This window comes from Dreissena polymorpha, chromosome 6 (assembly GCF_020536995.1).
Source record: "Dreissena polymorpha isolate Duluth1 chromosome 6, UMN_Dpol_1.0, whole genome shotgun sequence".
Classification (NCBI taxonomy): Eukaryota; Metazoa; Mollusca; class Bivalvia; order Myida; family Dreissenidae; genus Dreissena; species Dreissena polymorpha.
In genome coordinates this window covers 116,413,111-116,430,334 of record NC_068360.1, presented here as the reverse complement: position 1 = coordinate 116,430,334, position 17,224 = coordinate 116,413,111, and the positions used below count along the sequence as shown (strand labels likewise).

At 33.2% G+C, this 17,224-nt stretch overlaps 1 protein-coding gene across 1 annotated transcript; it reads left to right on the top strand.

The window, feature by feature from the left end:
* The first annotated feature begins 114 nt into the window (after positions 1-114).
* LOC127833870 (uncharacterized) lies at positions 115-16,924 on the top strand. The gene is made up of 4 exons (XM_052359360.1): positions 115-217; positions 2,354-2,398; positions 2,702-2,766; positions 16,358-16,924. Exons 1-4 carry the CDS (start codon positions 130-132, stop codon positions 16,478-16,480), a joined length of 321 nt encoding a protein of 106 aa, XP_052215320.1. The 5' UTR covers positions 115-129; the 3' UTR covers positions 16,481-16,924.
* The last annotated feature ends 300 nt before the right edge of the window (positions 16,925-17,224 follow it).

Sequence of the window (17,224 nt, the reverse complement as noted above, 5' to 3'; positions counted from 1 at the left end):
GGATGTAATTACAGAGAATCGGATGGTAAAATGGTTTTCTTCTTTGATCTAACTGAAAAGCATGTTAAATTTAACAATTATTATCTACAAATCGACTATGCAACTTAAGGATCAACAAAGACTGGTTCCATGCTCATTACGATTATCGTCTGCTTAAGTGCAGGATTGGTCATCATCTCGGTGTTAACAGTGCTGACCAGGAAAGAGAAACGATCAGGTATTGGTTTTACTTAAAATATCTAAACATACACGTTTGACCAAAACGGCTGTATAAATTTCAGGAATATAATCAAACTCTTAATTCCGTTTAACCTCACGTGTAAAACATAAGACACCGCATTCACAAATACAATCATTAAAAATCTGAAAGGATTTCAAGCTTTTAGTTATATTTTCTTCTTTCATGCAAATCAGTGTTTTTGTACTTAACTTAATTATTTTATATGTTGTTGTTGTTGTTGTTGTTTGTAAAACATTTCAAATAAAAGGAAACATAAAGATTTAAAATTACATAATAAAACGATAGTTTTAGAATCGACCATCATCACGTGTTGGGTAAGGGCGTCAGGGATTAAAACGAGCTATGCTCGTAACAAACCAAATCGTTAATAGAGGTTTAACATCATAATCAAAACTCGTAAAATGATGCCACGCACGACCGAATCTTAGGGCTAGCACTGAACTTAAAAAAGAAAGTTGAAACATTTGTAGAGGTTATATAATTTGCATGTAATATTTGTAATTGGCCAAATGAAACTTACACGTTCCACACACCCTCAACTAATTTTTTTTTCTCATACAGATGTTATCTTTATCATACAATGATTGGTAAAAATGGATATTCATTAAACTGAAATCACTAGACCTTATGAACTTTTTAAATACTGCTTTCCTCCTTTAAAGATGCAGAAGTCGTTCATTAAAGTTATGATGTGAATATCAATAGAAAAAAATGATAAACTAATAATACAACTACAAAAAGAAACCGGAAATAATGGTCATTGATGAAAACAAATTTACATTTATTTGACCTAATGAATCTTCATTAATTGGTTTGTTCTTTAGGTCATACATCATTATTAAGAAGTCGTGTTATTATAAAGTTAAAATTACTTAACATTGACATTTTCGGTCAGATGATTTTTTGATGACAATAAATTATAAATTACTGATTACACATCTTATGTTTTATGTTCTACTATGAATTACATGAACGAAATGTATTATTTCTGTTATGATATCGGTACCAATTAACATGATGAGGTATGAGATACTATTGTTATTAATTATTTTTATCTTAAACAAAAGAGACATAAAGGAAACATTACATCAAATCAGGACACTATTAGAACCAAAAATAGTGAACTCTGCTCAGTTTATGATTATATAAAGCAAGAAGTGGCAAACATGGGTAAAAAGCTCGATTTGTTTTCTAAAATTCTAGATATAGTAATGGAATTTATTCTACGAAATAATGTCCGTATTTTTTGTATAGTACAATTGTCAAAATCACCATTAAATGAGTCAATTTAATAACGATCCTGCATATATAATATATATATAAATAATTTGATTTTTAACAAAGTGATGCTCTTACTAGCAATTTACTCTCATATACGCATATTATAAAGAAAGCATTTTATGTTTTATATGGATTCATATTAAAACATTCATAACTACAGAAGTTTGTATATCCAAAATATTATCAGAAATGAAATTTGATTCACCGTCCGAGAGTATTTTATTTCAGGCAATTCACACATTTCCAGTTCAATACAAGAAAACACGTGCAAACACTAAAATGACTCTTCGTTGTATTTATGTATTTTCAAACGTATAAGTAGATGTGAAATTTATTTGTAAAATTTTGGTATTTAATATTTCTAGAGCCAGATTTACAACATCTTTTGTTAACAACGATTACGCATCACTTTTAAACGGTATGATGTCCGTGTTTAGTGCATCAATTTAATTTGTATTTTATATCAGTTCAACAATCTGTATTGTTTGGAGTGCCTGTTTTTCCTATAAACTTGCATATTCAGTTCTTGGCATAAATATTGTTGTTTAAGTCTTCACAATTCTATCTACAGCTTTGGTCTTATTTTTTGTCTTTGTATGTATTTATTGTTATTATTTAGTCTTGCATTATTTTGTGAAAGCAATTAGTTTAGTTAAACTGCTATGTTTATAAAAAAAATCTAAAAATGTATGTTATTTTACAGAATGAACCTAATTACCGTACTTGCTAAAGTAAATAAGGGTTCGTACAGATTAAAAATTAGCAATGTTTGTACACCATAATACATAGGAATGACTCGTCATCGCTCACAAGAATTTTTTTGTTGAACAGGGGATGATGCAGCTTCATTGGTCACACAAGACAAGGATATAATATGTAAATATATATTATTAACTATAAACCTTGTTGCTGTATCGTATTATAATAATAAAACTTTCAATTTGATATATTTTGTTTTTCAAAATCAGTTTTGTTTTTCAAAGAAGGTAATACAAACATGCATTTCTATCTTGGTATCTTTTGCTCCTTGTATCGGTCTTGAGACGGGTGTAAATTCATTACATTGCACATTACATTTAACGTTGTAAAATATTATTATCATAAGTTCTTCATTTGTTCAATTTTGACACTCATCAGCGTTTGTTGACAAATATTCTTTTAAAGGTTGTCTTCTTACAGCAATGGATATAATCCTGAAAGTGATCGGTCTGGGACATCTCATCGAGCAAATCAGGATAAAAGCGGTAGGCAGAATTTTTAATATATGATATGCACTATATAAAGTTACAAATCTTAACATTTTTATTTTCCGAATAGTAATAGTCCTTTTATAAACTGTTATGAATATTAACAATCAGCGCTGATTTGTTTTTGCTAGTTTGCTATTTTATGTCAGCTATGTCTGAACGACATTCAACAACAGTCATACAAGAGCGTTTCTCCAAACGCTTAAAATGTTTCCAAAAACTATAATCGCCATAACTAGGTAAATGCAAAGTTTATAGCCAGTGTTATGCTGATGAAAAATGTTCGTTCAGCATCTGAATAAACATGTTCATGCTGTTTCAAGGTCGGACCAAATGAAGTACTGGTGCTAAGCAACGACGATATGATATATCTCGGGGTAACCGCCATTGGTCAGAAGATTCGCCTATTGAGAGCGTGTAGGAATTATCTAAGTGAGGGCACCAAGTAAATATAAACATTGGAAGTCTTCATTTACTTGACTAAAATGACTCAGGTTGAGGTTGACTCAACGTGGTGTCCACATTTTGATTGAATAGATCTTATTTTATGTGTGGTAGGTATCCCTAATCCAAAGAAGATTAATGAAACAAACAAATCTTTCTGGGTTCATGAACATTCGCCTTATCTACTGTTAATCTGCTGTTAATGGATGCAGTCATAAATAACCGTTTGCCAAATGTGACTACACATCTGTTTTCGGGTTCCTGTCCTCATTTGGAATTCGATGTCAACTAAAGCACGCTGCATTTTCATTAAACAATGACAATGCCCAATATTAACTTCATTTGAATTTTAAACTAAGTTTTGTTGCAGGCATATTCTATTACGTAAACATAAAATTAGTGTTTTCTTTATTTATCTTGTTTAGCATACGAAACCTTATTTATTAAGTGCAAGAATTATTGCGGGCTAGTGTTGAAATTTAACATACTGCATATATAGGATTTGGTGTTGCAGCCAAGATAACACAACAAACGATATGAGAGAATTGTAATAAAATAATCATAAACCCTAAAACGATTGATATAAATGTGTCTTGAGTAATATGTCATGTTCACATTTTTAATTCAGAGCAAACCCTGTGAGCTGAATAGATTGTGGTGGAATTCGTTGACTTATAAGTGTGATAAGATATTCTGGCCAAAAATAATAACCCCACGGTTAGCGTTCCATTTCATGCATATGTGTTTCCTATGACAAGTGTAAATTTTTAATTACATGTTCATTTTGATGATTTTCAAAATTATACACAATAAATCCAAATTGTACAAGTACATGCAAACAATATTAATCATAAAGTAAATTTTGCAAAAATATGTGCCAAGTTAACTCTATTAAGTTAACTAGAATATTATATATACAATATGTTGTTAGTTGTTTCGAATCGTTTGATTAACCGTGATTAATATATTACAATATTTTATTGATTGTAAGTAGTATGCCAGAAGTATGTGTTGCTTGAATTGCATGCATGGTGTATGTTTGCACAAATTAATAAGTTAATTGCATAATAAATAATAATGCTTGTGATTCTTAATCATTAATATTGTTATGTGCTTTTCTTGACTAAACGTTCAATAGATGATTCTACCGAAGCCATTAAATTAGAGACGAAACAGGAAAAAATGGAATCAAATATTGTTACACACCTCTGGTTAGAGGTATACCGGTACTTTTTACTTGCACGGTGTTGTAACAAAATAAAAGAATCGAATAAAACATTAAAAACTATCATTTATTCATTCAAAGACTTTTCACTGTAGTGTAAAATACCCCGTTAAGAAAAAAACAAAATGTAAGTTGATTGTTACCAGAAATACACTAAGGTATTAATTATACCGAATTTACATGTGACGCACAACATGTTAGTTCCGCGTTCATTCACAAATGTACAAATAATAAAGTAAAAGTGTTTTAAAACTTACAAAATCAGTGTGAACTTTACGTATACTATATTCAAACAACTGGATAAAAATTATATAATCGATGTAATAAATGACTTACATGTATTTACTTTTAAAAAACGTAGTATTTATTATGAACGAAATGCGTCTACCCTAGACCTTGACTTAAACTTGACTGACTTATTTTTATGTCCCCAGTCTATACTGGGGGACATATTGTTTTTGCCCTGTCTGTTTGTTGTTTTGTTGGTTTGTTGGTTTGTTTGCGTCAAACTTTAACATTTGCCATATCTTTTGCAATATTGAAGAAAGCAACTTCATATTTGGCATGCATGTGTATCTCATGGAGTGGTGAAAGGTCAAGGTCATCCTTTAAGGTAAATGGTCAAATATATAGGAGGACAAAGTGTTTCACAAACACATCTTGTTACTTCATGTTTTACATCTTACGGTGACCACAATTGGTCAGCGACCAAGATTTTAGTCATTAATGGGCACGAGTGACCAAAATTGGCCGGTCACATGACTGACCAAAAATAATGACAAAGAAATTATTCGATACATGACGTCAATTATCAAACTATACGTCAAAATGGCGCCTTATTTAGAAAAAAAAACGATGAAAATCAATAAAACATACATGAATGGCTAGCATCTAGATCAAAGTTCTAGTGATGTTTAAAATTATATATTCAGTTGTGAACATGTGTCAATTGATGTATATTATTACATAATATCACCACTACTAACAACTTCACAGTCCATGAAAAGGTAAGTGCTACTGTCACACCTGGGTTGTATCAATAGTGTTTGAGCTAGGCCATTCACTATTATTATTATTATTCCGGATTTATATAGCACCCTTTTCATGCAAGAGTGCACGTTCAAAGGCGCTTTACATAAGAACATTTGACGTATCGCAGATATGAATACATTTTGCAACACTGTTTCAAAAGAAATCGATCAAAACTACTCAGTTACACTATAAAACCACTCTATTATACAATAGTACTACGTAAAAACATGCACAGTAACCCTAGATTAGAAAGATCAACAAGACAATATAAAACCACCCTATGTGTATAGCTATAAGACAATTAATGAAACAATTAAATATAAAACTTCAACATTAAGTACTACGTAAAACAAACAACAACAAAAACATGCAGAGACAAGGGTAACGTCAGGATACCATTACCACGAGTCCACAAACCCCCAAAGGAATAATTATACTTCGTTTAAAAGGGTAAATTCAAGTTCATGCTGATTGATTGAGACAAGGGTAACGTCAGGATACCATTACCACGAGTCCACAAACCCTCAAAGGAATAATTATGCTTCCTTTAAAAGGGTTAATTGAAGTTCATGATGATTGAGATTTTATATAATGAATTGAATAAACCACTGCTTATATTGCATAAGATTGGAGGAAGAGGTGAGTTTTCAGTGCCTTTTTGAATGAATTCAGTGTTAAAGAACCTCGAATGTTTGATGGAAGTGAGTTCCAGAGTTTGGGAGCAGAGTACATAAAACTTCGCTCCCCGTATGATACGGATTTAATCTTCGTTGGAATCACTAATGACGTCGCTTCGTTCTTTGATCTTAAGTTTCGCCTTGGTTCGTAGACTTCAAGTAGGGTTTTTTTAGATATACAGGCGATTGTCCATTTAAGGCTTTGAACGCATTTGTAAGTATTTTGAAGTGGATTATTGTTTCGACTGGGAGCCAGTGTAATTCTTTTAGGATCGGTGTTATGTGACTATAGCGGGATGTTCTGGTGATAACACGCGCTGCAGTGTTTTGAACATTTTGTAGTTTCTTCATAGCTGATGTTTGTGTTCCATACAGCAGTGCATTGCAATAGTCTAGCCGAGACGTGACACTAGAATATAACTCCATTAAACTTATTTATTGTGAAAGTGGCTTCTATTTAATAATTTGTATATAAAAATATAAGTTCGATGAAATTTAGAATGACACTTAGCATTTACTTTGGTAAACACTCAGGGGTGTTTCTTAATTATGAGAAGTGGGACGACGGTAAAATTATATGGGAGAAATAAATAACTGCATAGCAACTTTTTTGTTTCCTCATTGTTTCCTATTTTCTCAACTAAAGTGTTGCTGAATAGTAACTTAAACGAAATTAAATGGGGTGCATATGCTTTAAAAAGTGTTGTTCGCGAACTCGCCAAACTGCCAGTAGCATACTTTAAATAAATCAACAAAGATAAATTATCAAATGTTCACATTATACGTTATTATTTGTTATCATTGACTGTACTAGATGATCGACAAATTTTGAAGAGTTAAAGATTATTTCATTCTTTTAATTATTGTACGTGAATACTTTGGATCACTTAACTTGCCTTCGTTGACTTCTTTGAGAGCCGTATATAGGCTTTATAATGCTAGAGCTGAACGCTGTGTCGATGGAGACCAATTATTATACTGTGCGCGAATAAGAATGCTGGAAGCAACAAAGCGGTACTTCGATGATGCAACTGCGCGACCCTGAACAGAATTATTAACAATAAAATTAGCATTAAATATATGTTTGTTTAAGAATAAACATTTTAAGTAAATAAGAATTTTTTTGTCAACAATCATAATGCAATGATATCTTAATAAATGCACTAATGTGCAGAATTGTTTTTTTTATAAACGCATAGACACAATGATTAAGGTTCTACAACACATAAGAGTAAACGTTTCGGTATCGGCGTACTCTAGGTAGTTTTAAATTTCATTGAATTAAACAGGCATCTACGATTAGTACCATTATAAGAAAGTTCAATTTTTATATATTTGTATTCGTTCATATTGTTTATGGTTTAAGATGGAGAAAATAAAATGCTTACCTTAAAAGTGTTCGAATTATCTTTAAAACTCGCTGTTCGTTCGAGAGACTTACCCCGACGACTGCGAGCATTAAACCAAGCCTAACCACTGCGACCATTCGACCAAGCCTAACCACTTCGACCAATAGACCAAGCCTAACGACTTCGACCATTAGACCAAGCGCAACGACTTCGACCATTAGACCAAGTCCAACGACTGCGACCATTAGACCAAGCCCCGCGACTAATTGCGTCAAAAAAAAATTTTGTTTAGGCCTTTCTAAACTTTTATATTATATCTTATTTTAAAAACATGTTTTAGCGGATGTGTAAAATATTTTTTGTGAATGTACATAAGTACCTGTAAAGGCAACTAAATAATTAAAAGCGACATTTAAGCTAAGTAAAATTCTCATTTGTGGGCGTGAGTTCGAATCCCACTGGACGCGTGGACTGAAAAAATAGGTTAACATCGCATACATTTTCATAGCGATTTCACTCATAACGTATTCGTACTTAATAAATATGTGTACGCTAGGAGCAAATATGTATGGATTTAATATGTTTCGTCATGATTTAGAACTAACGTTGATACCTTGGAGTTTCAGGAACAGATTGATTTCGCGAGTAGAAAACAAAATAAATAACTTTGTGTACTTGTTACAAGATAAATGAAACTCCTGAAACAGATTCACATCCCCTAGTCTGTTATTTATGCAAAATTACCAATCGATTATACGATGTTATAAATGCAATACTATATAAAAGCATGATTAAACCCTTGCCACCGTCTTGGAACGGTCAATACAAAGCATTCGGGGTTTAAACCGTTTAATGGTAACCTTACCTCACATTTATCTCAATATTAATAACAAAACATACACATGTAAATAAAGTTGAGAATGAAATGGTATACCAATATTTTAGTCTATTTTAAATGCATTATGAACTACGTGAATTACTAGGAACAGGTAATGTACGATAATTGGGACTGTATGATCTCAAGTGTCTGAAAATTGTCTTCTGTCACGACGAAAATTTTGCTCGCTTCCTGTGCAATGGCTTGAAGTCCGTCAATGTTTGAGTCATACCCGACGCCAATAGCAAACACATAGAAACCTGTATCTGGAATTAGCCCTTCGACCTCTTCTCGGACCTTTCCAATGTTGTCAAATCGGCCAGACGAAAAAACAAGTAATGTGTTTCTTTCTTTTGGATCCGTGTTAATAAATTGAGTTAAAAGTAAACCATAAATAGCTGTTGAAATATTTCGTGGAATGTTAGCTGAACAATCAGACGCACAACTTGTTTTGCGATACTGTCGAATACCTTGTACATAACTTAGAATTTCGTCCATATTCAGGCTATTGGTTGAAGACAAGTACTGACTTTGAAAATCATCAAAACGCATAACGCAAAATCGCTGTCCGTTGACTCTTCCAAAGGCCATCAAATGTTGCAATATATAAAAAATATATGTTTTCACATTGTTAGAACATTCAAGTTTATTTTGAATACGATAAGACTTTACAATATGCATATTATATAATTACCTTAATATATAAATGTTCAAAATATTTGTTTATTTTGAATATGAATGTCTTTAGAGTTGCCAATTCTTTCGTTACAAATTGTTAACTTATATTGCCTAAAATAGTATATATATATATATATATATACCTGTATGTCATTGACCACGGTTTACTACATTGTGTATTATATGTTTGTGTACTCATGGGCTTAAAGCCTAATGTATTCTGAAATAAAACCAAAAACCATGTATATGCAATTCCATTCAAAGCTAAACTAAACTCCGTATTCGTCATGGCTGATAATGAATGATCATCTATCAAAGCTTTGATATCCGTGCGACTACTTGCTCTACAGTTTCCGCATGTGGCGTCGATAAGTCGATCAATCAACGTATGCAGCGAATCGAAATTCTCGACCGAGAAGACATAGGACTGCGTAAATTCGTCAGCCGCAATGCAAATATTTGTAGTTCTTCGTGTGAAACCATTTGACCAATACCTGGATTGCAGTACAAAAGAGGCAATAGTTCATTATATAACAATAGTATGCGTGTTTTATATCAGCTGTGCGACTCATTTCCCACAAAAACACAATGTTTAAATAATGTGTATGCACTTGCAGAACCTACCCACGACAACGACAGTAGACAAACTACGAAGATACATCGCTTCCCTCTTGGTGGATATCCGATCTGTTGACATTCCGTCGGTCAGTTGGTGGATCTCCGATCTGTTGACATTCCGTCGGTCAGAACAAATATGAACTTCTCAATATTGAGGCCAGGAAGCCGGTTTCCTCGTGATTAAAACATATTAAGGGCTAAAGAAAGCCCTATGTCCGTAAATGTACTGCCAGGTCTAAATCTGCAATTTTGAAAAACATAAATACGAACTTTGAACGAGAGGAAACTTTCTTAATAATGGAAAACATAAGAAAATACCCTCGATATATTTAAATTAATATTTAAATCTAATGCAAACTACAAAGTATTATAGCCTTTATCGCATCCTTTGTCAGCCGATGGTAAATGTCTATCTCCGTGTATGCCTCGGTCAAGAAGGTTACTACTGCAATCTGAAAGGACTAACTACTGACTCCGACTGTATCGACAAAGCGTTCCACGAATTTATAGAAGCGACGCGCGAGAATGTACCACAAAATATCGCCCTTGTGTAGGTAGACCAAAAGGCGATAAATCGTGTTAAATATTGCATGTCGCTTCGTGTATCGCGCAAAATATCGTGCGTCGCCGCGACTGTCGCGCAAAATATCGTGAGTATCCGCGACTGTCGCGCAAAATACCGTGTATCGCTTCGTGTGTCGTGCCTCACGTTCAAAGGGCGACGCACGAAACACGAAGTAACGCACGATATTTTGCGTGTATCGCGCAAATATTTACAACTACTGCAGAAGATGTAACATTAATTTAAATTGTTTACTTTGACTCAAATCATTAAAAAAGTTAATATCATTTAGAATATGAACATCCAATAACAAAAACGAATGTGCTGTTTTAAGAGTTGATCTAGTTTGGCTCATTTAACGATAATACATACAAAGTTTGATCAAACCAGATATTACGTTTAAAGGCCCTATTTGTTTTTGAATGTCCCAGTATTCCAAAAGGAACATTTTGAAATTTAGAAAAATGACAACATCAAGTAAGCAATTATGTTATTAACTGATAGACAGGCTTACAGCCCCAAAATGTATGTTTAATAGTTTTACATTCAGTTGGGCAAAAGGTACCGTTTGCTGAAGTGGCATTTCAAATTTAAAATAAGAAGGAGTTCGTACCTATGATTATATGTACAATTATATATCGAAACTACTGCAAATTGGCATACCGTTAATTTCACAAGGGAATATCAAAAATATCTTCACCATATTTACAAAATATTTAACCAGAACATTGAAATAACAATACATGTGCAAAGAGTGTTCATAGTAATAAAAATGATTCAACCAAAACATTGTAATAACGACTCTACTTGTGCAAACAGTGATCTTAATGTGATTGCATTATTACGACGTTTTTCAAATATCACTTCTGTATCTATCAACTACCAACACGTACGAAATATAAACTCACGATATTCGCAACATTTTCCATAATATCTCTTGTTACAATGGCATTCTGCATAATTCCAATATCCCTCATTCTTACAGACCACACAAGATTCGGATTCAAAGCCGGTTTTCATTCAATCCACAATTATGCAAGCATTCTTGAAAGCCCCAATCATCCTCGCAACAAAACGCCCTTGACCTAAAACGGTTAAAAACGGGAACTCCGCAGATACAGTCCGCCGACCAGGATGTCTATCGTTCCCATTGACAAACGTCAACAGAACATTCGGATGATCCTATGTGCCAAAGCGCCATTATGACTCAAATAACAAATGCAAAAGTTGATTCCGTGTTCATTTCTAAATGCGCTTATTTAAATTCAGTAAGGTGAGTTTAACACCAAATACTGAGAATACTTAAGATAAGAGTGCTTTCGATTTGAAGTAAGATTTGTAACTTAACTTATCAAACTTGGTTTAACGGACGAAGTTATAAATACAAAACTGGAAGATAAGTAACAGGATGTGTAAAGAAATGTAAAGAAGCATATACAAAGACACGAAACTTTATCCTGATGATAAAGAACCACTTTACTGAAAGGGCCTAGGACAAAACGTTATGTACGAGCTTGGCACCCCTGTTGTCTGTGTACACTTGTTGATTTTAAATTATGACACGTCGTCTGTGGGCTGTAAGTGGTTGATTATCGTCTTGGTCGGTAACGGAAATTTTAAACAAGCTTCAATCTATTTTATTCAACTTTTAACAGAAATAATCATAAGCGAAAATGAGTTACTTAATTCAAACGGTTTTACTTATTAATTCGGGAATTATTTACACATATATCTATATATGATATACATTTTATGATAGTGATTGTTGATTGAACGTATAGCCAATAATGCAGCGTTGCTGGCTATTTATAATTTCAGCAAGATAAATTAAACATCTATGAAGTCATAACCACTGACCAATGAAATTGCTCCTTGCAATACTCTGGCCAATGAGATTTTTAACATAAAGTTTGAACCGCGATGACCAGATTCAATTAATCTATTGTGGATTTGAACATCGTCTGACAAAAACCTTTGTCCAAAACGACCCCAAAACCCCAAATCAATTATTATTAACCGATTATGCATTTTATGAGGTTAATATGTTCAAATTCTAAATTGATTGTTGATAAAAACTTGACGTGTTACTGTTTACTTAACATTTACTTGTATAAATATTAACGTATTGTTGGTAAATAACTATGTTGAATACTTTTATGACATGATTCAAAATGAATTCAAAATTTTAAACATATGCCTAGTTCAGGTTCATGTGAAAGATATAGGGAATCATTTCCCCGAATAATTTTCAATATTTCGTCACTGAGCTTTACATAAATAGCGTTAAATCAAAAGCCCTATGTATGCATGTATGTATAACATACGCATATAAAATTAACATATTTAATACATGGGGAATCATTAAAGAATCTAAAGAATGTTTTTTATGTTGGTCATTCTCTTTTTTGCATTTACGCAGCGAGTATCAACTGAACTTAAAAGCAATGCCTTATATACAGTGGCGTATCCATATTCAAATTTTAGCCGAGGCAGTATATAGGAGGGTCCGGGGGCATGTCCCACCCCCCCCCCCCGAAATGTTTTTATACCTAGAACGTCTCTGGTGCGTTTTAAATGCCATTTAAACCACATTTTATACCTAAATAATCGGAATCGTTGACGCTACATATGACCGTTTAGTATCAATAAAGTTAACACAAAAAAATAAGTTTTCAATTTTAGATTCTGTTACCATAAACAGTGTTTGAAGTGACAGATATGTAACAACCTTAACTACAGAAAAATATTCATATAATTCATATGAAGTCAGATAGAAAAAGAAAAAATTGAGACAAAGCACTCTCATACAAGCCTTAATATGTTTATGGATAAAAGAATGTGTTTTATATATTTATTATTATATACTAAGTAAATTGATCTACCTTATAATATAAAGAATCTATATATCAGACATTTTAGTGAATAATGTTTCATGCATTGTGAAAAACTTCTCCACTGTCTTAACATGTTTTATTATTCTTCAACTTTGAAATAATAATCTTATTGAACGCTAATTCAACTCTCCTGTCAACAGTCGATTCCCACATTTAAAGAGTTTTAAGTTATTAAATTGAAATAATTATCTGCCTCAACATGAATCAATTGTACTCAATGATAATATTTGAATATCATAGTGCCTAAAATTCATTAAATTGCCTCAATTTTTTATACAGATTTTATTCTTTGACATAAATATTCCTTTCTTTTCATTGAAATCTCAACATTGCTCTGCAAAATTTAGGCAACTGCCTCGGTGTGCCTCAGCGTAACTACGACGCTGATATATACAATTATTACGAGGATCGTTAACGTATCATTATGTTGGTTTCGTTTTTCAAGTTTTGCAATAAAAATATAAACCTTTCCTTAATAATCAAACGTTCGACGTTTCAGATATGTTTCGAGATGCGTACATGTATTGCCAACTGGCTGTGATCCATGTCGCATTGTCGTTGTTTCCTCATGCCTAAGTTGTTATTTATTTCGTCAGCCAAAATCCAAACAATTTTACATAAAAAAATACAATCATAAAGCTATCTAAGTTGCAATAAGTATTTAACTAATACATAAAACAGAAAATAGGACTCGCTCGTTTAACAATAATGTTTTTTTAAATGTGTCAATTGCTATTATAACAGTAAAATTGTTCGATTGTATGAAAAAGTATTCAAAAGATGCTAATCGGCCATATACGAATTATAATGTAAGCGTATCCTTGGATTGACCGTTCCAATGCGGTGATCACAATTGTAATCATTTAATGTATATAGTTTGTGTTCTGTGCTAACAAAAGTGGATACGTACAATAATAACTATCACGATAGAATAACTGGAGTTTTATCCTTTGCTTTTGAACTACACGAATACTATCGTGTGTTTTCTGAGGTATTCCATATCGCTCTTTGTATCTGATGTGAATGCATCGGCGAATAGAATAGAGTGTTTTCAATTTTATAAACCATTACATAAAATGATTTTCATACATGAGTCCTACTTGATCGTAATTCTTGTCCAATTTATCACGTTTAATCTGTTGTGTGTGCATGGGCTTGTGTTTTTTATTTCGAAATATAATGGGATCATGCAAAAATGTTTCAATCATACCATAATTCGTTCATGTAACCAACGAATGCAGTGGCGTTAATCGAAAAGTATCGAAGATGGATATATATAAATATATATATATAGTATATATATATATATATAATGGAGAAAGATATGCGTGAACAACCAGATACATAGACATACAAACAGACAGACATATTCCTATTGGAGACTTCGGCGTGTGCGCCTAGCTACGGTGCAGAACGAAGCAGACATACTGTGAAATCCCCAACCCCCCAAAACAGATGGTTCATTCACAATTATATACCCCATATGTTCACCGCAACGCATCTTCCAATGTTGGAACAGTTTACATACACAGAAGGGACAGTTACATGAACATTTATTACAAACATGAAACCATAGATGTATTTGGGCAGGATCCGATAAGGATTCATAAGCTACCCTAACACTATGCTAGAGACACAGCGGAAATATGTTTGATCTAGAAGATACAGTGAAATTATGAGTATTTATGTGTTTCAAGGGAGATAATTATATTTCACAACAACGTTATTTCCGTATTCCGGGATCTATAAATAGATACTCGTTCACAGTCGATTGTTTATATATATGGAGAAAGATATGCGTGAACAACCAGATACATAGACATACAAACAGACAAACAGACAGACATATTCCTATTGGAGACTTCGGCGTGTGCGCCTAGCTACGGTGCAGAATGAAGCAGACATACTGTGAAATCCCATTCCCACCCAAAAAGATGGTTCATTCACAGTTATATATCCCATACTTTCACCGCAACACATCGTCCAATGTTGGAACAGTTTACATACACAGAAGGGACAGTTACATGAACATTTATTACAAACATGAAACCATAGTTGTATTTGTGTGTGTGTGTGTGTATGTGTGTGCGTGCGTGCGTGCGTGCGTGCGTGTGAGTGTGTGTGTGTGTGTGTGTGTGTGTGTGTGTGTGTGTGTGTGTGTGTGTGTGTGCGTGCGTGCGTGCGTGCGTGCGTGCGTGCGTGCGTGCGTGCGTGCGTGCGTGCGTGCGTGCGTGCGTGCGTGCGTGCGTGCGTGCGTGCGTGCGTGCGTGCGTGCGTGTGTGTGTGTGTGTGTGTGTGTGTGTGTGTGTGTGTGTGTGTGTGTGTGTGTGTGTGTGTGTGTGTGTGTGTGTGTGTGTGTGTGTGTGTGTGTGTGTGTGTGTGTGTGTGTGTGTGTGTGTGTGTGTGTGTGCGTGCGTGTGTGCGTGTGTGTGTGTGTGCGTGTGTGTGTGTTTGTGTGTCGTGTTCTGAGACTTTTGGTACTAATTCGGCAAGCGTTATAATGAGAAAAACTCATTTGACATGACGTCGCTAAACTTGCGCTTAGCTTTGTTTAGATTGTTTAATGTTTTCTGTGATTATACTGTTTAGCGTATTTAAGTAATATAAAAATCGGCACAGACAAACCATGGAAGGAAGTGTCTCTCAAACAAATAGTTGATTTTGACCTTTTAATTTCAATGAGCTGACTTGTTACTAGCCTGTTTACGAATTTGGCTACGGCTAGTTTATAGCCACAAACAAGACTTCAACACATGTTGATACCGATTTTAGCTTGATGCTATTAATATTGTTTGGAGTGTACTTGTCTGTGAGCAAGGTTAATGTTATTTTTTTAATCAAATTTATTTGTTTGGTTAAATGTGCAAAATAATTACAAAATAACTCAACATATTTTCAAGCGAAAACGAAAATAAAATTGGCTACAATGACCATTCAAAGTTCCTGTGATATTTGGTTTACAGTTTAATTTAATAAATGAAGTTTATCGATGTGCTCACGGTTTAATAAGAAATTCAATCTGGTATTAATGCATATTTCTGAAGATATTTCATTTCTAAATTTGTCTATAATGAAATAACATTTTGTTTTGGAGAAATTTCCTATCTGGAAATTCTCCTACAATCATTGCCTGTCGCTGTATCAGTGAAATGTGATGTTTATGTTGCCAATAGATAATGCATTTAATTTGCTTAACTTCATGACTATTGATTACATCTTATTTTTGTTCAAGCACAAAATAACATCAGACAAGCCAGCTGGAAGATTAAAAGCCAGACCGGGTCTTTGTGCAGAAGATCATAAAGATGTCAAGGAATACATGACCTTCTTGAGAAGAAGTTTGATAATTTATTAATACCACACCACCAACAAATACTTATCATCTCTTCTCAATGCCTGTGATACGTTAATAGGATGAAATGGAACACTGTGCATAAGCAACTATTCCTTCTATTTCACTTGCAGATGTAACAATGCAAGTTGCCAACCAATATGGAACTAATAAAAGCTCATATTACAGCTAGTTGCTGTAACACATTTACATCACGAGAAGTCTTTTATATTGTGAAATGACAATAATAGATTTTAGAGTAACTATAGCACTCATTTTGTTTTAATATGTTTAAATGTAGAAGACATTTTACCTTTACTCACTTTATTATGCACTTTGAATGATTTAGTATCCATTCCACAATAGCGGCTTTAAATAACTGCATGAGTTTATTAATTTTAAAATGGTTACCATGGTAACCACAAAGTTTTAATCATTGTCATGTAACTAACTCTGTAATATTTTTGATTTCTGAATGTTTTGTTGTAGATAAGTTTTATGATAACAATTTGTAAAATTAATTGAACGATTTATTGAAAATTGAACAAAACAGAGAAAGTATGTTGTCTATGTAGGTACATAATTATGGCCGAGTGGATCTGTTTTGAATTTGTTATAAATTGTTATTGTCATTGAATTATTATTATATCTAAATTGCTACGAGATTGAAAAAATGCATTTTTAATAATGTTGCGTTTTATTGTTTGCAAAGTGTAGTAAACATAATTTTGAATGATCAAATCTGTTCAATAAATTATTGTAGTTTCA

Excerpts from the sequence above, each read along its gene's own strand:
- LOC127833870 (XM_052359360.1), top strand. The coding sequence starts at position 130 with ATGCTCATTACGATTATCGTCTGCTTAAGTGCAGGATTGGTCATCATC. Across the intron at positions 2,399-2,701 it reads ACAAGACAAGGATATAATAT|CAATGGATATAATCCTGAAA; the intron begins GTAAATATATAT and ends GTCTTCTTACAG. Across the intron at positions 2,767-16,357 it reads AGCAAATCAGGATAAAAGCG|CACAAAATAACATCAGACAA; the intron begins GTAGGCAGAATT and ends TTTTTGTTCAAG.